The sequence below is a fragment of the Mytilus californianus genome, unplaced genomic scaffold (assembly GCF_021869535.1).
Source record: "Mytilus californianus isolate M0D057914Y unplaced genomic scaffold, xbMytCali1.0.p SCAF_2, whole genome shotgun sequence".
Taxonomy (NCBI): domain Eukaryota; kingdom Metazoa; phylum Mollusca; class Bivalvia; order Mytilida; family Mytilidae; genus Mytilus; species Mytilus californianus.
The window spans coordinates 46,933,246-46,958,841 of NW_026262668.1; the positions used below are offsets into that span (position 1 = coordinate 46,933,246).

General features: G+C 33.4%; 1 protein-coding gene and 1 long non-coding RNA gene across 2 annotated transcripts; both read left to right on the forward strand.

Moving 5' to 3' along the window:
• Positions 1–24: 24 nt before the first annotated feature.
• Positions 25–24,645, forward strand: LOC127729894 (L-proline trans-4-hydroxylase-like). The gene is made up of 10 exons (XM_052237826.1): positions 25–90; positions 1,884–1,938; positions 3,245–3,323; positions 12,937–13,018; positions 14,751–14,861; positions 16,269–16,363; positions 17,999–18,089; positions 20,489–20,618; positions 22,715–22,866; positions 24,326–24,645. The coding sequence occupies exons 2-10, from the start codon at positions 1,926–1,928 to the stop codon at positions 24,431–24,433; spliced, it is 861 nt and encodes a 286-aa protein (XP_052093786.1). The 5' UTR covers positions 25–90; positions 1,884–1,925; the 3' UTR covers positions 24,434–24,645.
• LOC127729895 (uncharacterized) lies at positions 6,392–9,931 on the forward strand. Its single transcript, XR_007994887.1, has 2 exons — positions 6,392–6,563; positions 8,973–9,931. It is a non-coding gene; the product is annotated as an uncharacterized LOC127729895 (long non-coding RNA).
• Positions 24,646–25,596: the final 951 nt, after the last annotated feature.

Consider the following 25,596-nt stretch of genomic DNA (forward strand, 5'->3'; position numbering starts at 1 on the left):
TTTATTTATCTACACAGATAGTGATGACCTGTCTACAAAGATAATGATGACCTGTATTTTATTATCATAATTGAACACATTACACATAAGGTATGAAATTTTATTTATTTGTCCAATAGTTTTCACATCTAGTTTTAAACTCTTTGCTTTGGTGTTAGTTTCATGATTGTTGTCTATTCTCATATTCATTATCTTCAAATATTTTCTTTTCATTTGAGATGACTGCATGTACACACAAATATTAACTGATAATCGGCGACACTATTCATAAAATTTGTGAATTCTATGTTTTTTAAGATGAGCTACCAAAAACCAAAGAACCCCTTCCCCCATTTCGTGGTTGGGAATACCGATAGTAGTCTATCATTGGAGTATATTTCATTTTTCAAAACATTATTGTTCAATTGTCTTTTTTTATCTCCTATCAAATGTGCCTGCAATAAATGTTTATGCCAAATCACTAGTATTGCTGTGGTTCAAATTAGATTAACGGAAAAAATCGAAATGTTTAATCTTGCACCGAACAAAATATTATAACCCTGTGTCTTGCCTGCGATTGCTGCTATCAAGTGAGAGTAAAAGTGTGATGCTGACTTTAAAAAACCGCTAAGTCTTTTTATCAGTTAAATACAGAAAATGAAGAATATATAGCAAAGATCTGCTCATCTTCACTAGCCAAAGGGTTACGATCTAGCGAAGATGAGATCTGCTCTGGATACTGTCTTTTAAAAGCTTCTGTCCATGTTTCATAAATTTTCATAAAGTTTTGACAAAGTGTTTATGTTTCATAAACTCTCAACCTAAACTGTTTATAGATTCTATCAGAACAGCTACTTTAGCCTGTTTATCAGTAAAATAAGGAAAAAAAATAAGATTACAAACATTTTGAATACTCTGAATATGGTCATTTAGTCACGAAGAAGATTCTGTCAAAGTTTTGAATAATTCCATGAAGGTTTAACAGAGTTATTGATGTCTAAAAAAACATTGCATCGGAAATAAACACATTTATTCTAAAACCAGTTGTTTGCATGATACGGGTTATGTTCTTCTCTAATATTTTATGATGGTATGATACTAAAACCCTAACGGGAGGGATTGTGCTTGATTTTCATATGACGAAGACTGGGCATAATACTTCAATCAGTTTAATTTAGGTCTGCAGCTGGCATGTCCGTAACTGATAGTAGTCCTTTGTTAATTCATGTATCATTGTCATTTTGCTTAGTTTCTTCTGTTACCTATTCCAACATCGGACTCAGACTCTTTTATACTGCGTTTTACTGTGCGTATTGCTGTGTGTTTGTTTATTCTACATTGGCTAGAGGTATAAGGGGAGGGTTGAGATCTAACAAAACATGTTCAACCCCGCCGCATTTTTGCGCCTGTCCTAAGTCAGGAGCCTCTGGTCTTTGTTAGTCTTGTATGTTTTTTTTTAAATTTTGGTTCGTTTATATGTTTTGGAGTTTAGTGTGACGTCCATTTTTGCTGAACTAGTACACATTTTTGTTTAGGGACCAGCTGAAGCCCGCCTCCGGGTGCGGGATTTTCTCGCTGTGTTGAAGACCCATTGGTGGCCTTTGGCTGTGTTCTGCTCTTTAGTCGGGTTGTTATCTCTTTGACACATTCCCCGTTTCCATTCTCAATATTATTTAACTGAGCCTAACTGTTGACGACGCCGACGTTGACGACAGAATTAAGGATTTCTATGTCTCTCTTTTTCAAAACATACTTTTATTATTACTTGATTAATCTGATAATTATTCCCTCTACAAATTACTTATGCTTAAAGAAAGGAAATCTGTATTTACTAATCATAGTTATCATTTATATACCCATGGTAAAAGAAGCACTTCTGTATTTTCAATTTTTTATCATTTCAGGGAGAAGTGTTATAAAACTGATGACCTTCTTCATAACACATTATGACAGAATCAGGTATGGAATAACGAAGATTGACAATCTGTCTTAACTTATGTGGCCTCAAATGGACAAGTACCTTGAAGTTCATAATCTCCCTTTTTCCTAGGATCGGGGAAGACCATTTGATATTCGGGGCAAGGGGTTGTGAAAATGAATATTTTTGGCCGTAGCTAATAAGAACTAAAAATGAATAGTCTTGTCCAAGACGAGGATCGAAGCTAGAAGCTTAGCAGGACTTCGGGAAAGTTCGGAGAGCCGACGACATTGCTTCGGAAGTTGGCACTAAATGCAGCCATTTGCAGAAAATAGTTATGTACAAAACAGATAGTGAATGTTGTTTAAAGTAATGGTACTGTAACTCGTTTCGTTTCTTTTCGATTTCCAATAACAATAAATAAATGTGGTATTATTGCAACCATTCACCAAAGACCAAGGATGTAGGATGTAAAACAATTAAGAATTAAATGCTTCTTTTTTTGTAATTTTATTGGGGTGTAAAAGCGTTGACCGCAGCAAATTGTTGACGCTTCATACTAAAAATGTCCGCACGATCAACGCTTTTACAAAACTATAAGATTACTAAAAGAAGCATGCAATTCTTATAATTTCACCATGAAATTGTGAGTTATAGCAAATTGTTATTTGTTTTCCTATGCATTGTTGCAACGTTATCACAAGAAGCACGTGCTGCCATGAATGTTGAATTTTATCGAGAAATAATATATTGATATTAGAATGCTTAGCGATTGATTTGAGTGGCTTCTCTGTAAGGTTATATGTACTTTTAAATTAGTGCCTTCCTTGTAGGTCTAAATGTACTTTAGTGGCTTTTCTATAGGTTTATATGTACTTTAGTGGCTTCCCTGTAGGGTTATATGTTCTTTAGTGCCTTCCTTGTAGAGTAATATATACTAGTATATGTTTTATTTGGTTTCAGTTGCACGTGTACTACGTTCTTGAAAACGCTAGACATTATCTTTATGAAGATAGACATACAATTTATCAAAACTTTCAATTTTATAAAGGTCTGATTCATTTTAATGCAGCTTTTTTTTCTCACTACAATGGAACGATACAATTATACAAAGCAATAAAATAACATCATGATGTTTAATCTTCATGCAAACAACAAAAGTTCAAAGACGGCGAAAGTTCAAGTGATATTTTAAAGGTGTTTCGTTAACTGTTGTACCTCAAGTAGAATAAGCTTTGTGTTTGTTCGCGGTAGGGAATTATTCTCTCGTAACTATATCTTTGAATATAAGAAATGACTTTTGGACATAGTCAAGAAAAAAAACTCATTTAAAATCATTTGTTTCAGAGTATACATATACTGATTCATTCAAGGTTACTGACGATATCAAACAAGCATTTGATGACAATGGATACATCATGATCAGGTATGAAGTGTAGTATGTACACGTGTATTAGTCTTAAATTTTCTATGTTGTGTTTTGTGTACCGTGTTATTTGTCTTTGGATCGTTTTTTTCTTGCCATGGCACTGTCAGTTTGTTTTCGACTTACTAGTTTGAATATACCTTTGATATCTTTCGCATCTCTTTTGCTAAATATAATAGTTATAATGTAGTAGTATAGTACAATGTTTCATGTAGGCTAGGACTATACTTATCAATATATTTTATCCAGATATCCAAGAAGTCGGTTGGAAAGTTTTTAACAATGTGCCTTTTTAGCATTTGTGACAGAATTGTGTTCTACGGACTTTTGTTCAATTCTTTTCCTATACTCCTTTCCTATATCTATACTTTCTGTTAACAGTGCTTTTAAAAAAATAATTATTGATACGATCAACAATATAAGTTGATTGATGGAGATAACTGTCTCGTCATTCGACTCTTCTCGTTCATGGATAACTGAAAGAATACTTTAAGTTTCAAATGTTTTGACATTGTACTGTAACAGTTCATAGTTTTCCTTAATTGCTACTGTCACATACTTTCTTTTTTGTATGCTTTTTTTTAACAAATACTAAAGATTGAATACATGTTCCAAAATGCCTAAAACAATGTTCTGTTTTGGATATTTATATGTTACAGTGAATTTGTATAATTAGAGATTTTGTAAAATCTCTGTAATTTCAGGAGTTTTGTATAATCCCTAGGGGATTTTAAACAAGGATTTTACAAAATCACTGAAATTAATAGGAATGTGTCATTAGGTTCTCTGATTAAATTCAGGAAAATTGTAAAATAATTCATTGAAGAAAAAATGAAAATAAAAAGCCTACTGCAGTAACGCTTAACAAGTTTGATGAAAATTTGTCCTATATAATTGAGCAATAAACGAGCAGTTTTCAAAAAACAGCTGTGACCTTGAAGAGAAATTGCTTAAGTGCCTTGTGTCATGAGCAAACTTACCAATAAAAGTTACTTAGAATAACTGAGGAAAAAATAAAATGTAATATGTGGATACGGGAGTTACAAATGTTTATGGGGACATTTTGGAACTGATTGTTAAAGGACCAGAGAAAGAAGACAACACAATCTTATATATCTACCTTCTTCGACAGGGACGGTTTATTCTAGTGCTTTTGTAATTACTGAAAAGTATAAAAATAAATAAATATCTAAATTTAAAATCAAAATCAAGGCATTGCATTGACGTGGTTACCGTTCTATGAGAGAAATAAACACATGCAAATAGTACATGCACATCAGGACCAGAACATGTTAATGTGATAGGAATATGAACTCTGTTTTGTGCTAGACCAACAGACTAAGCCGGAACATTCTGTATGTACCTGTTCCAAGTCAGGAGCCTGTAGTTTAGTGGTTGTCGTTGGTTTATGTCTGTCATATTTGCCTTTTGTAAATTGTTTTGCTATGAATTATGCCTTTAGTTTCTCAATGGAATTGTTTCATGTTTGGGCCTTTATAGCTAACATTACGGTATGGGTTTTTCTTATTGTTGAAGCTGTACGGTTGCCTATAATTGCTTACATCCACTTCATTTGAACTTTGGTGGATAGTTTTCTCATTGACAAGCATACCACATCTCCTTATTTTTTATATGCTAATTCACAAGGTAACAGTTCGAAAGAAGACATGTCATCCTATCCGGACACATTATTCTGACTCAAACACATGGAACGAGTAATGAATGATCCTCATCGTAAATTTTTCATGGTTGATCATTATAAAGGAATTTTTAATATCCTATCTTAATATAAATGTTGTCTTATTACATGCATATTGGAAAAGTCACTTCTATCCACACAAGAAAATAATAAAAAAATTTATAGACAACAGATATTCTTGACAAAAATACTTTGTAATGGAAATGCATTTCAATAGATAAATTTAGGTCACTAACAAGGCAAAAGTAGGTCACCATGACAATTTATTCATGCTTCACTTACTTAGGACTATCTTAGATACTTTAATATACATGTATCACATCCTTTACATGGAGTGTCAACACCTTATTTTCTCTACTCTTTTTTTTCAAAATCAGATTAAAGATAAATTTTGTTTAATAAAGGTATGAGGTTTTTCAATGTTGAGATGTGAAAAAATGTAAATAAAACCAAACTGTATTCATCAGATAAAGTTATCCAGTACTATGTTTTTCTAATATATATATTATTAAGAAAAGTACATTTTTGGTATTAACTTTAAACTTGCAAATAGGGCTTTTTACAAAATCCCTAGCAATATAATTCTAGTCATTTTATAAAATTACTAACAATATTTTCAGTGATTTTATAAAATTCCTAAACTGACTCTACTGAATTGATATAAATAATTTAAAATGACTTATAATAATGATAAGAAGAAAAAAAAACTAAATGATTCCAAAAGAAAAAAAAACACAAATAAAAAACTGATGATGATGATGATGGGAGTTTTTAACGACCTTGACTGGCTATACAGCCTTTTCACGGTCGGCCCTGGCTCGCGCCTTTTTGGGCACTTAAATAATTTGTTTTTATTATAAGGTAATTGAAATAATTTGAGTGATAGATATACAAAAACCTAATATGAATAAAAAGTAAAAATTAGCAAAAATTTGAAGGATAGAATAATTAATAAATAAATAAATGAATAAAATAGAACTTAAATAAAATAAAAAACTGTAGATTACTTCAAAACAATATACCCTGTGTTCAGATTTTATTACACACATTTGATAGATAAATATATAAATTTTATAAGATTCGTCTGAGATTACTGTCGGGATCCTTTAATGAAATGTCGCAGATTTACCTAATATTTGTAAACTTTAGATGACATGTTAATTGTCAAACTCCTGTCGGTTTTTTCCGTTTTTATGGTAATTAGGATGATCTCACATTGACACCAGTCTCATTCTAGGGTAATTTTCGATTTGAAGTATATGACCAGTAATAAATAAACGTGGCTTCGTGTGGAGTTGACGATTGTATTTCCTGTCTACAGGTACATGTACAAACACCATAAAATATAAATATGTATATATATACATGCTTGCATATTCTATCTCACAAATGAATCTTCGGACAAGACGACAAATTGACTAAAAACGTTAGTGTTTTGGAGAACCATTGCTAAGCGAAGTGAAGACAAACAGAATTTGGCGAAGCATTAGCAACAGAATCTGGTTGAAAGACTTGTGTCCAAGAAATTTACACCATATAAGGTAGGATGTTTAAGAGTTTCATTTTTCATTTAGTTGCAAGTTACCGATATTATAACAAACTGCAAAACGTCTCCTTTTCAATATTTCATTTTTCTTAAAATTCCAGTACAAAATATAAACATGTATAACATAAATCAAACACTTTCATGCTATACAGTCAGATCAAAATTATCATAAAAACAGTCTGCTCAGGTTGAAATTAATTAAGGTGGTTGTTTGAAAGGCGTTTATTTTAAAGTTGTAATTGTACAGGGACTTTCTATACTAACGTTAGTATAGAAAGTCCCTGAATTGTATAATCGTTACATTTTTTTTTATAAAAGAATGTTTTAAATATATTTTTATAAATACTTAACACACATGTATACAACTATAATGAACGATAAAACCAGAGACATATAATACAATTGTATTATATGTCTCTGATAAAACGAAGGTTTGAAATAATTTCTTTTTGTAAATAAAAAATATATTTATTCATAAACTGAGATTTGATATATGTGAATAAAAAGAGAAGTATAGCACTGAATTGAACGTTTAGTTATATATTTTTTTTTATTTAATTTTAATTGTATATAAAATGAAAGCAGCGCGTTACGTTTGATCGAATTTGCTCTAAGTTTGCGCGATGAAACCCATTACGTTTGCACGAAATTACCTGTTCAAAAGTTTTTACGTTTGCACAGATTAATTATTTTTCTATAAATAAAAATATTTAAACGTAGAATTTTAGATAATTTTTTAAAAATGCATGATTTCTGAAATAAAGCAAAATACTGCAGATAAAAAAGTTTAAAAAAAAAAAACGTGTTAAAGTGAAATGACGGATGGATTTTACTATCTCGGAGACAAAATGGGAAAAAGTCCTTGCATGATATTCGATGGATATCCTTTCTGTGTAGATATATGGTTGAAAATTGAAAATGAAGATATTTCCAAAAAATGAACCGAGAAAATATGCAAATACAGGATAAGAGCTGATCGTGGATGTAAATTTTGCTTACAGGAAAACAATGAGCACAGTCGTGAAAGTGCGCGTGCACGATGAAAGTAAATGAAAAGGACAACTAATCATTCTGATTATACTGCAAGTTCTGCGACTACGTACACTAGTATCAAAATACGCGGTAAAAATATCCCAGCTTATTAAGCGTGCAGACAAGTACAAAATTCAGTTCAACAAATCTTGTCTTCGTATTTATCAAGTTTAAAACACGGGTAAACACTCAGGTAAATTCGCGCAAACATAATACATGTCAAAATTCAAATTCGCTCAAATGTAGGTCGCCCAATGAAAGAGTCCAAAAGAAATTCTTGTGTCATGATTGGACTTTTTGGGTGTTTATGGAAGATACATGTACATTTGATTGTTTCTTTTTAATTTATGCACTACTTTTATACACTCTTGGCGATTTAGAACTTGCAATATTGTAAAAACACCTGTCAACTGTTGAAGACTTTTTTGGTGCTATATAGATGTCTTTTGATAATTTTTGCCGTTGAGTTGGAAAATTTTGTATTTGTCGAAAGGGACAACTGTCTTCTTTAAAGTAATATTAAACATCATTTTGTATATTCTCTGGTTATTTATGACAATTAAGCATTTATTGATTTTTTTTTTGGGGGGGGGGGGGTATCCGGGCTATAACGAAGTGGGTAAATGCAAGTTATTGAACTGCTGATTAGAGGGCCCAAATGATTAGATATGTATATTACAAGTCATTCTTTAAAAAAAAGCTGTTTATTGTCAAAGATGTCAACAGGGGGTATTACCTTCTTTGAAGTTTACTTTTGTCAAATAATTTATAATCATGTATGTTCAAATCGGGACATTTTATTTTCACATGGGGCACCGATTTAAATTTATAAATTATGTGTGGTATTGATAAACTGCAGTAACTTGAAAAATATAAATTTCAAAGCAAAAACAGATATCTATATTCTGTAGACTGGTTCGGAAAAGGGAAGTTCTAATGTACATGTATAACTATAACATGCATATGGAAATTAGAATTCTACAAAATTGTATAACAGAAAATGGAAATTGTTTGATCTTTTAAAGATACATGTACAAAGTCAAAGATACAAAGTCTATCCAAATTATTTTTGAAAAGAATTCCACTCAAGCCGGTGCTGGGGGCCGTCTTAAACTTGCAGTGAGATAAGAGTTTTTTGCTCCGTGTTGAAGGCCTCACTGTGACTTTAAGATGTAGAACAGCAATAAGAGCGCTGTTCCTTTGCGTTTTGTGTTTTTTTTTTTAAATTTTTTGCTGTGCATGTACTGATTTTGTGTCGTGGATGGATACCCCATATCCTTTGTTTTTTTTTTTATTATATATGATCAATATTATAAAACTATATCTCCATGGTAATATATATGTAAGTAATACAAATCATTTTCATTTTCAGTAATATTTGGTGAAGTGGAAAGGTTACAAAGAAGAAGAAAGTACTTGGAAGCCAAAAGTTAACCTGCCCGTACCAGTAAGCAAAGAGTACGTTCATAGCCAAATATCAGATGATTATCTAGCTGTTGTGGCTCTTAAGTTTGAACTACCAATCCAAACAAGACTCAAACACAGGAACAGCAAAACAGTCGTTGACTTTAATTCACGGATATTTACTGGTTTAATTGCCACTCAGTGAACATTGGCTCTATAACATTAATAACGCTTGTAGAGGTTATCAGCTACACTTTTCCGTCATGCAGACTCCAGCCGAAGCTGTTATCGAAGTAAACATTAGCGGAGAAGAGAGAAAAGTGGCTAAAATGTCTGAAGAACTTCGTCCAAAAATTGACAAATTTAAACATATGCTTTACACTGGCTCTCACTCTCCTTGCCTTTCTAAGAACTTTGCAGAAGATCCACAGTTGTGCCTTACACTTGACTTGACTAGTTTATTTGTTAAAGAAGTCGAAAAGACAAAGAGTGATTTTCCCGCCTTTTCTTATGTTGACATTATAAATTCCCAGCTTCATGCCTATCAACTAGTAAACTGTGATAGGCTAGAAAATCGATTTTTCTCATTATGTAACAAAGTAAATTTGGATTTGAGAACTGCATATCGCAGTGGCAGGAAGCGTCAACTGTACAAGACACGTGTTTTCAAAGTGGCAGTTTTCCAATATGAAATTATTAGTGGTCAAGGATGTTAATATTCAGTTACAACATTTTAAATTTGAAAATTTAGAACTTGAAAACAGGTTTGAGTAACTTTTAAGTTTGCATCAGTCAGAAATTATTTCTGTAAATGATCCGAAAAAGCAGATATCTGCATGTAATAGAAAACCCTTTAAAGTTTGTTGGTTAACAATAAGAACCTTGTAGTTTATGTAAAGAAATAAAGATTTTGACTCTATACTATCATTTATGAAATCTCGTTCCATTCGTGAGTTGGAAAAAAGTTTTAAAAAGCCCACTAGTTTGCTGAGTCCTTAGGCCTTATCCCTTATCTGTTAACTTTCAGTAATAATGTGGACAGTACTGTAGGTTGATATTGACATGACAGTGTCTGAATTAGGTTTGAAATAAAAAATAATCTAGACTTTACCAATAAGCAAAGGCATAACGATGTCATTATGGACAAATTAGGGGTCAGGGATGCTGATTATCATGACTGAATGACAGTTGGATCATTGTCATAATTTGCCTCAATATTTAATTTGTCAAAGACAATCAGGCTTTAAAGAAATTTTTCATATTGAACGTACTCTTAGCTATGTTCATAGAGCCTATGTCAGTATGTATATAAATGTTGTTTAACAAGCGGTGTTCAGAGGCAGATCCAGGATTTTTTCAAAGTAATATATACCGAAAAATTTTGGACGATTTTATACTAAAAATTCAAATACATATATCGTATATTTTGTTTTGCGATCAAAAGAGGATGCATACGCCCTCTACGCCCCCTGGATCCGCCACTGGGAAGGTACAAAAGTAAGCCGAATTTCTAGTTTTTTAGTCATTCAATTCACTGTTATAGATGATTTTCTTTAGTGTCCATGGACAAGCAGAAAGTGACAGGAATATAAAACTATTCTGAGAATTATGGGGTGATACACACAACATGTCATCCTATTTTTTTAAGAGATAACACATTTATTTCAAGGGAAACATAATGTTGAATGATAAAGCTGTGAAGATAGAGATAGTTTTTAGGGGAAACATCCTGGGGTTTTTTCAGTTGATTGTAGGGTAATGAGGGGACCAATTGGGAACTATGCGTGTCCCTGGTGCCATGTCCACAAAGATGAACGGCAAAATTTAGAAAGAGATTGGATTGAGAGATAATTTATTTCCCAGACATGTCAAGAATACAGGATAATTACACCAGAGTGCAACAAAAAGGAAATTTTGGTCAAAGCTTCTACCACTGCTGAATATTGAACCATGTAATGTTATTCCAAATAAACTTAATCTTTTGCTTCGTATTGGCTGCGGATATTTTACTTAATAGGAACATTATAGATGGATGCCAAGTGATTAGATGACTGGATAAAAAAATACGGGAGTGTGGGGTTTTGTTAAATATTTGGCATTAAAAGGGTCAAAGGGAAAACTCGATTGCATTGACATCTAAACAGGGTCTGATTACAAAATTATGTTAGGCAAGTTGCCCGCGAAACTCTGTTTTGCTATCAGCCATGACACTCATGGAACAACCTTTAAACTTTGGACAGAGTTTTATACTATATATCGGTATATATATGTCATGAAGTTCACACTTTATCCAAGATTCGGTCAATTTTTTGAAAAATGTAAATCTCGCACACATATTTCTGTCGCAAGGAGAACCGAGAAAGGGTTGTTCTACTAAATTGCTTTTATCGTCCAAATTTTTTTATCCTTAAAATATACATGCATAAACCATTTTTTATTTACAGAATATGTCTTTTTATGCACAAGTATTCCCTCGTTTCAGATAGACTGTACCAGATTACACATTCACTCATAAATTTTGCATTAATGATATACTTGTGGCCACTATACATACCAGTACTTTTTTTTGTTGATACATAGTATTGTACATGTTTGACCATGGCACTGGTTACTGCGTTGTGACACTCGTTTATGAGGAGAGTCAATGAAAACATATGACAGAAAAATAACCCAAAAAATCGGCAAACCTCGGCAAATTCCGCTACCCTACATCTAATAAAATTGTAACATTTGCCGAGGTGTGCCGAATGAAGCAAAATAGAAAGCCTTTTTTAGTCACAAATCTGAGAAATAACAAATTATGTAAGTTATGAATAAAGATTCGGGCACTGTTTCAACAATATTTCTTTATATGATGTTTTGTATAATATTATATATACATGTATTTATTTGTATTTGCTCACTGTCAATTTGTATGTATGCAGTTAGTTGTAATGGATCTGAAATCTGAATGTATAATGATAAATATTAAGTAAAAAAAATATGTTTCGGTTTTTTTTCAACGATGTTAATCGTTTATCTAAAACTTTGAGTGACTTTTTTTAAAAGCAACACTGATTCTAATATCTATACACCCTATTGGTATAAGTTGTCTCCACAAAGTTTCCAAATTATTATTAACAGAATCGTTACAAACACATAGTATAGTTCACGATTTCGAAAGAAAAAAAACAGATAATAAAAACAAAAAGATATGAAGATAAGTAGTTCCAGAGCAGCAATAAGATGTAATGTGATAAATCGAATGACCTGGTGTAATTAACAGGAGACAACTCTTATTGTCAATTCCGTTGTAGAGTGTTGGGGCTGTTTACCGGTATTATACTAGGTACTTTATCGATATGATTCTTTACGGGCATGCTATCCTACTATCTCCTGGCACAATATCTTGCTTTTTACTGTAAAAATGAGGAGATGTGGTATGATTGCCAAAGAGACAACTATCCAAAGTTCAAATGAAGTGGATGTAAGCAATCATAGGCAACCGTACGGCCTTCAACAATGCGAAAAACCCATACCGTGGCATACATTGCTTTTTACCGGCAGTCCTTGGTTCTTACCGGCATACCTTGCGCTTTACCGATATACTTTGCTCTTATCCGGCATACCGTGTGCTTTACCGGCATACCGTGTGCTTTACTGGCATACCTTGCTTTTTACTGGCATTATGCCATGTTGTTTGCTTACATTCTAAGACCTTTTTTACCAGTATCATTCCTTGCTGTTGCCAATATATCACGGCGTCTGCTGTTACAAATATACTTACATCATACCTTGGTCTTTACCGATATGCTCCTTTTGCTTAACGTATATACACAAATATTAATAAAAGAAAATCCCTTTTGTACATGTGTAAAGGCTGCAAAGTAAATTACTGTCAGCAAAGAATTGAAATGAACGTTGACAATTCATATACAATATTATCATTGTAGAAAAATGTTTGACGAAGAAGAAATAAACCAAATGAAGAAAGTTCTCGAAGATAGTGACATGGCACAAAAATATGGATATGGTGTTAGTAATATGTATTCCAAATACAAAAGAAGAGGGGTTGTGTACAAAATCATGACACAAAATTCTTACAATCATGGAGTTCTAAATCTAAAATAATGGATCAATGCTTTTAGGACTGTTTTTCATCTGAAAGTGTTGGCCGACAACACGTATCAGAAACTCGATTTCACCGGTTCGCAAATTCAAGACGACCCCTAGCACATATTAGAAGCATGTCTTTGCAAGATGTTGATAACGCTTCATCATTGTCAAACTCCGAAACAGTGAAAGGTTACCAAATCAACGTCACCGCTGTTTCGGAGTTTGCATCAGTGCATTGAACCAATAGATGTGGAATACTATCAACCTACAGTAAATGAATTCTGTTTTTCTGTCAAAAAGAAAAGAAATAAGAAGTATTTACTTTTTTTTCTTTTCCCCAAACCACACTGGGTATCCCTTTTATAAATCCGCGGTGTGATCCAAATTCTGGGAAGCAATTACACGAAAAATACAAACGGTGTAGGTAAAATCTGGATACGATTCCCAAATGAGCATAATCCTCCGTGGGAATCTGTATTATATTTTACTTTCCCGACGTTTGCGGTCTCGTGTAATTGCTCCTAGGGATTCGGATCCCTCCGCTGATTTCAAATCGGGATATCCTGTGTGAAAAACTGATTTCCTTAACAGTAGGTTTATATAATTCCACAACTGTTGCTTAAGGATGTACCTAGGTGAAATTAAAAAAATCTAGAATTTAAAATTGATACTTTTAGTCAGAAGAGCATTAGTTAAGGAACACAATCAGCAAAAATATTGATACTAGTAGGTTATGAAGCTCCTTTTCGAGATATCTAATTTTCAAAAAATGGCGGGAAAAGGCTGACTGGGACTTTTACCTTATATTTGCATTTGTATTATTTGGGTCTCAAATCGAAAGATATTAAATTTGGTAAATGACCTTTTACGAGCTATTGAAGTCTTATATGAAAAGAAAAATGGGTATTATGGGGCAAAATATTTTACCCTGTATCGTAGAAAAAAACCCAAGGAGTCCGAACATTTGATAAAAATTCCTAAACCTGACCACAGTACATCTTTAAATCATAATAGATGCATTGATAACATTGAGAATGGAAATGGGGAATGTGTCAAAGAGACCACAACCCGACCAAAGAGCAGAAAACAGCCCAATGCCACCAATGAGTCTTCAACACAGCGAGAAAATCCCGCATCCGGAGGCGGGCTTCAGCTTTACTCTAAACAAAATGTGAACTAGTTCAGTAAAAATGGACGTCACATTAAACTCCGAAGCAAATAAAAGAACTAAAATTAAAAAAAAACATACAAGATTAACAAAGGCCAGAGGCTCCTGACTTGGGACAGGCGCAAACATGAGGCGGGGTTAAACATGTTTTGTGTGATCTCAAAACCCCAAACCCCCTCCCCTTCATACCTCTAGCCAATGTAGAATAAACAAACACACAGCAATACGCACAGTAAATTCAAGTTTAAAAGAAGTCCGAGTCCGATGTCAGAAAAGGTAACAGAAGAAACTAAGCAAAATGACAATGATGCATTGATGTAGAGTTATCGATGTTTATTTGAATTTAAACATTTCCTTTACTTTATATCCACGGTAACTGTTGAGAGCAAGAAGGAAAATAAACAATACAATTGACTTATTTTTATTTTAAAATGATTTGTACACAACAAAATGAATAAGAACATATATATATATATTATATAGTTACCAGACGGACAGGGAAAACAAGCTGGACTTGTTATATGGAGTCACCCAGGTGATGACGTAACAGGGATCGTCTCAAGGAGTGAAAAGGTTGTGGATACATGTCAAGAGGTTTGTTTGTTACCAAGAGTTTATCATCCTTTTCTTATCAATTGTGCAAAAGTCAATTTTCAAAAAATCTTTAATATGACAATGGAATATTTCTCTTAAGTAGCGATTAACTGTTCCCCTGTCAAGGCAAACCTTATTGGTTGATTGATTGATTGGTGTTTAACGTCACTTTCAGTACTATTTGCATTTTCGTGGCTGTCACTTTTCATTGGTGGTGGCAGTCGGAGTACCAAGACAGAACCACCGACCATCTGCAGGAAAACTAAATTTCCAAGTCAATTAAGATTGGAGTCTAGCGCACCTGCCTCGTGCGGGTTTCGAACTCACAACTTCAGTGTTGACAGGATAGTGATACAGTAGTTGGACTACTAAGACCACTCGGCCTCCGAGGCCTCATAAACCTTATGGAAAGAGTATCTTGTAAAGTCCGTACGCTGAACTTGTCTTACCTAATCTACACAGATAGAAAAAAAGTACAAAATACAATTTGTTTCTCTTGTCATAAAATCAATGCGTAAAATGAAAGTAGTAATGATAATAATAAAAATAAATAATAATAATACGTTTGGAATAATTATCATCTGTTTTTCATAATTTAAAATTCAAATATTTACCTATTTAAACGTGAAAGAACAAATGAATACTAGTAAAACTGATATCATAAAAAAAGTTTTATTCAATGACAGTTAACCTATCTAAAATCCTACAAATTTAAGACTTCCTCAGAATCCGTAAATGTAATAGAGAGACGTTTGTGATATACATAACTTAAGGATGTACTTAGGTGAAAATAAAAAAATCTAGAATTTAAAATTGATACTATAAGTCAGAAGAGCCTTAGTTAAGGAACAAAATAAGCTAAAAATATTGATAGGTTATGGAGCTCCTTTTCGAGATATTTAATTTTTTTTCAAAGGCGGGAAAAGGCTGACTCGGACTTCGACCTTATATTTGCATTGGTATTATTTGGGTTTGAAACCGAAAGAAAAGAAATCTAGAATCTGCTTAAGTTTTGGTAAATGACCTTTTTATGAGCTATTGAAGTCTTATATGAAAAGAAAATTGGGTGTTATGAGGCAAAATATTTTACCCTATATCGTAGGGAAAAAAACAAGGAGTCCGAACATCTGACAAAAAATCTTTAACCTGACCTAAGTACATCCTTAAAAATGTATATATCACCATGATAATTATAGGCAGTTGACAAGCATGTTGATCTTTTTGTGGCGAACGTCAGGGCCATTTTTTTCCTATAACAGATGTTTATCATCTTCCAGAAATTTAGATGTAGGTGAGCGATAACAGGACTTTAAGAGCCTGTTTAGTTATCTAAAATAATGACCATTTGCTTTAGAACACTGATCAAATGATGGTAAACATTAAAGCACTTAATGTTTTAATATCTAGTTACTTGGAGGTGGTGAAATTTACCACTACCATGCAAAATTTGTGAGGAAAGATGCTTATACCGGAGGAAGTTTTCTGTGGCATCAAGATTACGGGTAAGACTTAATAAGGATAAGAGTAAAAATACATGCTTCTAAAATAAAGATGTATATTACGTAGCAAGTGTCAAATTGTTTGTACTTAGTGTCTTATTTGTTGTGGGGGATGTATAAATACCCTGCCACGTCCGGTCTATGAATTTGTTAGTTGTTTTTCTGCTACGTATCCATGTAATAAGTTAAGCCATTTTTAACAAATTTTTATAGTTTATTCTTATGTTGTACTGTTACACAACTGTCCCATATTAGGGGGAAGGTTTGGCGCCAGCAAGCATGTTTAACCCCGCCACATTATGTATGTGCCTGTACCAAGTCAGGAGCCTGTAGTTCGGTGATTGTCGTTGGTTCATGTCTGTCATATTTGTTTTCCGTACATTGTATATTGATTTGTTATAAATAAGGCCGTTAGTTTTCTCAATTAAATTGTGTCACATTTTTCCTGTCGGTTCCTTTTACGGTATAAAACCAAACACACATTATTTAACCCCACCACATTATTGTCTCAAGGCAGAGCATATAATTTAAAAGATATTTTGCTGTCGACTGTTATAATTGTTTTTCGTGTAATTTTATTACTAATACCTTAAACCAGCCCAATCCGGTTTCTCTTTTTTGAATGTTACATATACTATTATGCTAAGGCCTGTTTGAGCTTACTATGTATACACACTATACAATATGGGTTTTACTCATTGTTGAAGGTGTACTGTACGTAGTTGTTTACATTCTTGTCTTATGATATTTGGTGGATAGTTGTCTCATTGGGATTTTCTCCATCTGCTTGTTTTATATAGAAATGCTCTTATTGAGAAACTGAGACATTGTGGCGATCAACCATCTCTTGGTGGCAATACAGAAGTTGTTAAAGGTTAATTTCAGCCATTTTCCACTCATATCTTTGCTGTGTAGAGCCATATATTACGTACAATGGCCTCCTCGAGCCGCTTATCTTATATTTGCAACATTAGCTACAAGAAGACATCTTATGCCATGGCACGTTTATTCAGAAGAGCCTGACCACATCACCTTTCATATTATCTAGGGCAAAAACGTGAAGTCGAAAAAAGCGAAAACCATAAGTCGAAAATGCGAAAACGCGAAGTCGAAAACGCGTAATCAAGAAGTGAAACCATTTCGTGTTTTCACGTTTTCGACTTTGTGTTGTCGACTTCGCGTTTTCGCCCTATAGAATATGAAAGGCGAAATGGCCTTAACCGGCTACCATAAAACTCTCACGACTTTACTACAAAACACATACGAAAAATTCATGTATATAACAGATACTAGTTTTGAACAGAAGGCGAATAAGCCAAGGGGACAATCAAAACATAAGTCCATGGCGATTTTTCAAGTTTTCTGTTTCGATCAATATATTAAGTTTCTTGCTCCCGCACTACCTTTGACTTACCCTCATACCTCATTAGACTCAAATAAGAAAAAGTCCACTCGGATTAATATGGTAACGAGGAAAGTTGTTTTTTATCGGTGCATAGATTCATTTGAAATCTGAAATATTAGATTAAAAAGTAGTAAAATAAAATGCAGAACTTATTAAAGAAATGTTTGTTTTGAAACATGAAAATGGGTAGTTTATAACAATCTTTTTTCAAGTAGATTTGTTTTATTTCAAAGGTACTGGTACAAAAATGGAAACCTATTCCCAGACCTATTAACCATATTCATTCCTGTTGATATAAGTGACCAAACAAACGGATGTTTGCAGGTAATGGAATAAGTATACACTTGTTAAAACATTTTAAAACCATTTTATAGGTTCGATTCTGTAAAGTGGAGAAACTGCAAGTATAAATATGTACAACACAAAAAATACTAAAATAGTTTAATTAATGTACATTTCTTCGTACTATGAAACTAACTCAAGGTTGCCACACCCCTATGTAGATTTGACGCTTTTTGTTGTTTTGTTTATTATGCTCTCATTTTTTATATATTTTTCTGTTCATAATTTTTGGTATCGAGCGTACCTAATCAAGAATCAGGTGTTAATCGAACGCAAATCATACATGTTGAAAAGGCGGGAGAAAATACCAAGTTGAACATAACAATCAAAATCATAAGTCGATGAAAAACAACATCATGAGCGAAAGAAAAAGAAATTTCCATAAAAAAATTACACAGAAAACATGAGATTGAGCAACATGAACACCTAATAAAACTGGCAAAAAACTCAGTCGCTCCGGAAAGGTAAACAGTTGCTCCATCAGTAGGAAATACGATAGTAGCGTTACCTGTAGGTATGCTTGCATGATGGAGTATTTAAGTCGTTTCGAATTAAATCCTACATTACACGACCTTCTATTTTATAAGAATGGTATATACCGTTGACCTTCCGTTTGCCTTGCGTAAACTTTATGCCTGTTTTCACTTTTATCCTTTCAGAGTTATGGGACTTCAATTTTCAAAAAAATATTTTTCGCATGATGAACACTAACACAAATATGCTTTTATAGATTTACTTCAAAATTTACCAAATTATTTCTGTAGATATAGAGGTCTGAGCTTCAGTACACGTTTTGGTTATTTTCACGTTTGTCCTTCCAGAGTTTTAGGACTTTAATTTCAGAGATTAAAAGTAACTTTAAATGTCGAAACTCAAGTCTGCATGTGGCTACGTACTGTGAACTTCATTATTTTTAAAGGGAAGGTAATCGGAAGTTTTGTTAATTTTAAGAAGATTTAACGCTTATCGTTTTGGAATATTTAAGGCATTTTTTACTCCTTAGGATATCCTCCTTCAAGTTAATAAAGTAAGGAACACAGAAGGGAAATAGAGACATGCCATAATAATTCTATATACAATGACGGTTTTTGAAGTTTTGTACAAGACCGAGCGCGATTTATAATATACGCAATGTGATGCGGTCAACAATTTTACATCCACTGAGACTGCAAAGAGCATTCAATATTTAAATTCATATGTATGAAAGAATAAGAATGGTTGTTGAATTGACTAATTCCTGAACCCAAGTCACATTTGGGGTTTAGAAGAAGGAAAACTCGGTCAATGGACATTTTTGACTCTAGATTCGCACTGATTGATTCTTTAGTCGGGATAACATGATGTATGTATTAGTTGCTATTGTCTTTGAACTAGCTTTCACTGACTTCGAGTGCTCTTAGATCGGTATTTGGTTTGTTTTGTCTTTATGTTAGTTGTGTTTTGTGCTTCGTTCGGATCTGACTAGTCAAAAGTAAAATATCAAAGATACCAAACTCCAAGGAAAATCCCCTATCAAATGGCAAAATCAAAAGCTCAAACACACCAAACGATTGGAAAACAACTGTCATATTCCTGACTTGGTACAGGCATTTCCTTATGTAGAAAATGGTGCATTGAACCTGGTTTTATAGCTAGCTGACCCTCTCACTTGTATGACAGTAGCATAAAATTCCATTATGTTGACAACAATGTATGAACAAGACAAACAGACATAATGATAAAAAATGTCAAAATAGGGGTACAGCAGTCAATATTGTGTTAAAATCTTAATCACTATAAAAACAAACAAATACGTCAACAAAGAAAAACAAAGGACATAAGCAAAAATGAAAGACAGGAATACAAAAAATAACCATTGAACAATAACACAATGGCGGGATGTATAAGTACCGAGCCACACCAAAAGGATATTACCAAAAATGGACTTAACAGTAAAGGTTAATAATTTACAAAGACAAATCAAGCCATTTACATCTGATTTAAAAAAAAAAGATCTTCATGTTGTGATAGTTCACAACTGCACAAAGAAAGGGGAGGCGAGCGCTCACAAACATGTTTTACAACGCCACATTCTATATGTGCCTGTCAAAAGTCAAGACCCTGTAATTCAGTGATTTACGTTGGTTGCTGTCTGTCATATTGGTTTTTCGTTTATTGTTGTGTCATTAATCAGGTCGTTGGTTTTTTTCGTTTGAATAGTTTCACATTTTTTCATGTCGGGCCTTTTGTTGTTGACTATAAAGTATTAGTGTTGCTCCTTGTTGAAGTCTGTATTATGAATTACTAGTATAGTTGCTCAAATCCGCTTCATTTGGACTCTGTTGGATAGTTGTCTCTCTCAAATTTTTTTTTATATTCTTTACATTCTGTTAAAATTTCAGATTTTACCTGGTAGCCACAAATGTGGCAGAATTGATCACTTCCCTGTTGCTGGGCAAAATCAGTGCGATCTAGAAAGAGTTAAACAGATCATCGAAAGACATCCAATCAAACACGTGGAGATGGATCCAGGTATACTTTATTGTTTCAAGCATCCAGGTGAACTGTAGATTTCTAAAATTTCATAATTGGATGGCTGTTTAACGTCCAGTGGAATATCAAATGCTTATTCAGGACGAGAACATGTTAGTGCGATAAGAATATTATATTAACCCTGCTTTGAAATAGACCGACACGCTGAGCCAGATTTTTAACGTGCTAGTTTACAAGGTAACAGCCCGTAGGAAGACATGTAACCACATATCCAGACACATTATTTTGACTTCGAGTCGACCAGTCTTTGCTCTTACTCTTTAATGCCGCCTGCTTTGCGGAGATGCAACAAATGACAATTTAACAGTCTTTGATTTTATCCGGCCGGGTTCGAACCTACGACCTCTTGCACTCGAGACGAACACGCTACCACAAGGCTACCGATTATTTCCTTTTATCGATCTATCAGTCATTAATGGATAAATGTATTCTTTGTTCTGATGCATGTGTATATATATATACACATTTTATAAAATTAGTTAAGTACAGAAGTGCAATAAATTATAATGGTATAATAAAATAATAAATTAGAATAAAAAACCAATAATAATAGTTATAACAATAATGACGATGACAATAATTGTACACTTGGTACAATTTAACATTTTGGTTTAAGAAGGGTAAACTGTATAAAAATAAGAAGATGCGGTATGATTGCCAATTAGACAATTCTACACCAGGTACCAAATGACGTAGAAGTGAGCGCTATAGGTCACCGTACGGCCTTAAGCAATGAGCAAAACCCATACCGCACATCAAAATACATTGGACACAGGACATATTTGCGAAAAAATTAAAAATACTAGGGGACATTTTAGCGCAGACATCATAGCCCATTTTAGCGCTGGATTATTCCATTTTCGATAGCCCATTTTAGCGAAAACTTACCTGGTTGAATTAAACTCACATACTAAAACAGTGTTTGCATTTACAATTTGGTTAATCTTAGAAATAACTGTTGTTGAAACAAACAGGGGAAATAAAAGTGCTACATGGGATGGCTAACTTCATCCATCCATTTACATTTTCTGGATACTTTCATCAAATTACAAACGACAACATAATTATATTAAAATAAGAAGTATCGATGAATCTGGTCTTGTATGTAGAAAAATAAAGAGAAGGAACAGTTCCTATCACAATGTATAACATCTTGTACAAATGTTATATCATTATAACGTACGTTCACTGGGACATAAGTTGAAAATCAAACATTTGAGTTTACTTTTTAGACTGTTAGTTCTGTGTTTTTATGAACATGCTATTTTTTTTATATTATGCTGTCTTGATACGATTAAAGTATTCTACTATGAATCAATTTCTGTCGCTAAAATGGGCAATGATAATTTCTCTTTTCGCTAAAATGGGTAAAAAATCTAGCGCTAAAATGGATTCTTGCGCTAAAACGTCTGACTATTTTCGCTAAAATGTCCTCCGCCGATGACCGCCGGGGATATTAGGCCCCTTTGTGACAAATGTTAAACAATTCAAACGAGAAAATTAATGGCCTGATTTTGTATACAAACCAATAAACGATAAAACAAATATGGTATACAGCAACAAACGACAGCAACTGCATTACAGGCTCCTGAATTGGAACAGGCACATACAGATTATGGCGAGGTTAAACATGTTTTCGAGCGTCAAACCCTCACCCTAACATGGGACAGTGGCGTAACAACACAACATAAGAACACACTATCAAAATCAGTTGAAAAGGGCGTACTTCATCAGATCGATACTAAGCACTAAACAACTAAAAAAAACACAAAAGACTGACCTCGCAGATACTGAAAACTAGTTCAAAGCTTATAACAACTAATAAAAAAATTCTTGTATGATCATATCAATCAGTAAACATCGAACATCCAGTGTGATTTAAGGGATACCCTTCAACAATATCACACGTATCATATGATCGAAACAATAATTTGTAATAAACAATTGTTACACAATTGCACGTGCACATGCTACCATTTTAAGTATTTAGTGCCATGTCTAATTTACCTATTTTAAAATTATTCAAATTATGATTTCCTTTTAATATTTACAAGTTTAGTATATTTTATTTAAAGGTGATGCATTGATTTTCCACAGTAATGTTATACATACCAGTGCTCCGAACAATAGTCCAAACAGGCGCTGGGCGCTATTATACTCATATAACCTGAGGTCTAACGACCCCGTATTTAAACATCATCATCCGAATTATACACCATTAGAAAAGGTAATTTCTGGTTTTTTTCTTTCTATATTTCAATTACTTGACGTTTTGACTACCGCTGATTCTGTATCATGGAACACGTTCATAATTTTGTTATTACCTTTTAATTGACTGTATTCACAACACAATCTGTTAACAATTAAATCTAGACTTAATTAATTTAATATTTGAAACTCTGCTTCTCGCAAAGTTTCGAATGCACATGTTGGACGAATTACATTATTCCTGGCAAACTATCTGTATCCAATATTATAACTTCATACACGAAGCTACATGTATCTTGCCTATAGTTTCCAATATTGCGATTCAGTCACCGGGTTATAACTACTGGATCCTGTCAGTACATTACCACTGCTAGATGATACCGTTTGTCCAGTAGCTAGTGCTTTGATATTGCCATGATGGAAATGATACATTTTGTATACTAAATTCCAGTTCATAAAATGAATAATGTTATAGTCTTTAGTAAAAGAGAGACGAAAGATAGCAAAGGGATATTCAAACTCATAAGTCGTAAACGAACTGACAATGTCATTGGAAAAAACGGAAAACGATCAAAAGGCAAACAACATACAAAACACAACATAAAAAACTAAAGACTGTATGAGTAACACGAGCCCCACCAAAAACCGGAGTGATCTCAGGTTCTTCGGAAGGGTAAGCAGATCCTGCTTCACACGTGGGGTTCCAACTCCCTCATGCAAACGTAAGGCGGATTTGAATGTTTTGTTTAAGCCCTTTTTATTATTAATATTCAACGGTTTATAACGTTTTTTGCTTTCCAAACGTTTTATTAGTTTACTCGCATTATATTATCAATTGGGTTACATAACCTTAACCAATTATATTTTGTCAAATCTTTTGAGGAATCTGATTAGCTTATATCTATTGGACTTTCTGGGATTAAAATCTCAGAGTATATTCCACGTTAGTACTTATGCAGGAAAGTGTTGTTATTTTTCCTTTTGTAAAATTATGAATTCACCTGAAATTTGTTACGAAAATAATGAATTCAAATCGTGGAAGTTCTTACGTGTCGTGTCAAAAGAGAGGCGAAAGGACATTCAAACTCATAAGTAGAAAATAATCTGGTAACGCCAAGGCAAAAAAGCAAAAAAACAAAATCAAAAACAAAAGACAAACTACGGCCATGGCGTTGTCAGTTTGTTTTCGATCTGTGAGTTTGACTGTCCCTCTGGTATCTTTCGTCCCTCTTCTACAGTATACAAAACACAACATAGAAACTTAAGACTGAGCAACACCCTCCAAAAACTGGGGGTGGTCGCAGGTACTCCGGTAGGGTAAGCAGATCCTGCCTCACATGGGCACCGATCTTCAGAAGATCATTTATCACTAACACGGATAAAATAATAAATATTATCAGTGAGTGTAAGAACCAATTTCAATGTTCCCCCTATATCTAAATCTCAAATTTTTATTCTCATGTTACTATACTTTTCAGGTGCCAAACTCAGCAATCAAAGAATGTAGGAATTACATAGATTTCACCGGGAAAGATTTTCTTGACCCAAGTGTTGATAAAACAGTCAAAGCGGACAAAGGGCAGTAGTGTGGAACATTTTGGTTAAGGGAAAATTTTTCATTTTAGCCCCCCCCCCTAAAAATCAAATGGTAGCTCCCTAAGAAACTATGCAGCAGTACTATTGTGGTTAAAATTAATCATAAAGTTACAGTGCTTATTAGTTTCTGATTCAATGTTGACTTTAAAAAAATGAAGTATTATTTATGAATTATCATGATTGTAATAAAGCTGTTAAAAGGCACTTGTTTCTTTGCCTCAGCCTGAGATACATGTAAATTGTTGCAGTTTGAAAATTCAGAATTTTTAAAATTTCTTTGCTTAACGTCCAGTGACATATAGTTCATGTATTATCAGGAGATTGATACTTACTTGCCATGCAGTTGCAAATATTTAACGCATTTCAGGACGAGAATTACAAAGTGTTATCAATAGTAAATTTAAAAGGCTCAACAATGTGAGTCAAAAGAGACAAAGGATAGAAAATTTGGAATGCTATTCGAAAATGAGGGCATGACATATAAAGGTAGATTTTTTTCTTGCAACAGGCCCTTAAAGGGTGGTTGCGATTTTTAACGTTGATAGAATGAGCTGTTCTCTACATAAAAAAGGAATTTAACATTCATATTCTTATTGGACGTGATTTCGTATGTATACACCCCACACATCCAAACGGATGATCTTTGCAATGGTTTCTCAGATTGAGAAACTAGAACCAATTTTGATATTCTTTTTGAATTTTTGAAAACTTAGAAGGAACCCATACTAACAGTGGTCAATTAAGTTTTGGATTAAGTGTGTAGCTCAAAAAATATACAGGATACGTTGAAATAAATAAATTAATCCTTATTCATTTATATACATGAATAAGTTACGTGGTTGTACTCGCCCACGTGCATCTGACAGATGCATTTTATACTTGAGTTAACTCCAGTTTCAGAGTTTATTGTCATAAACAATACCGCAGCAGATGATATATTTAAGTGTCATTATGTTGGTGTTTTTTTTCTTCAAATTATTGTTCAGCAGGAGGAACTTATTGGAAAGAGTTTTCTTTCTTTGACAACGACGAGTTAGTTATCTTTCTTCGACAACAACGAGGCAAGTTGCATCTGCAGATTGTAATTTATATAGATTGTGAAATTAATAAGGGATGTGTCTCTGGCGGAAAATATTAAACCTCATAGCATATG

Bases quoted from the DNA above. Each gene is read 5' to 3' on its own strand.
- LOC127729894 (XM_052237826.1), top strand. The intron at 3,324-12,936 runs GTATGAAGTGTA...TTATCATTGTAG, and splicing joins AATGGATACATCATGATCAG to AAAAATGTTTGACGAAGAAG. The intron at 22,867-24,325 runs GTAATTTCTGGT...TATACTTTTCAG, and splicing joins ATTATACACCATTAGAAAAG to GTGCCAAACTCAGCAATCAA.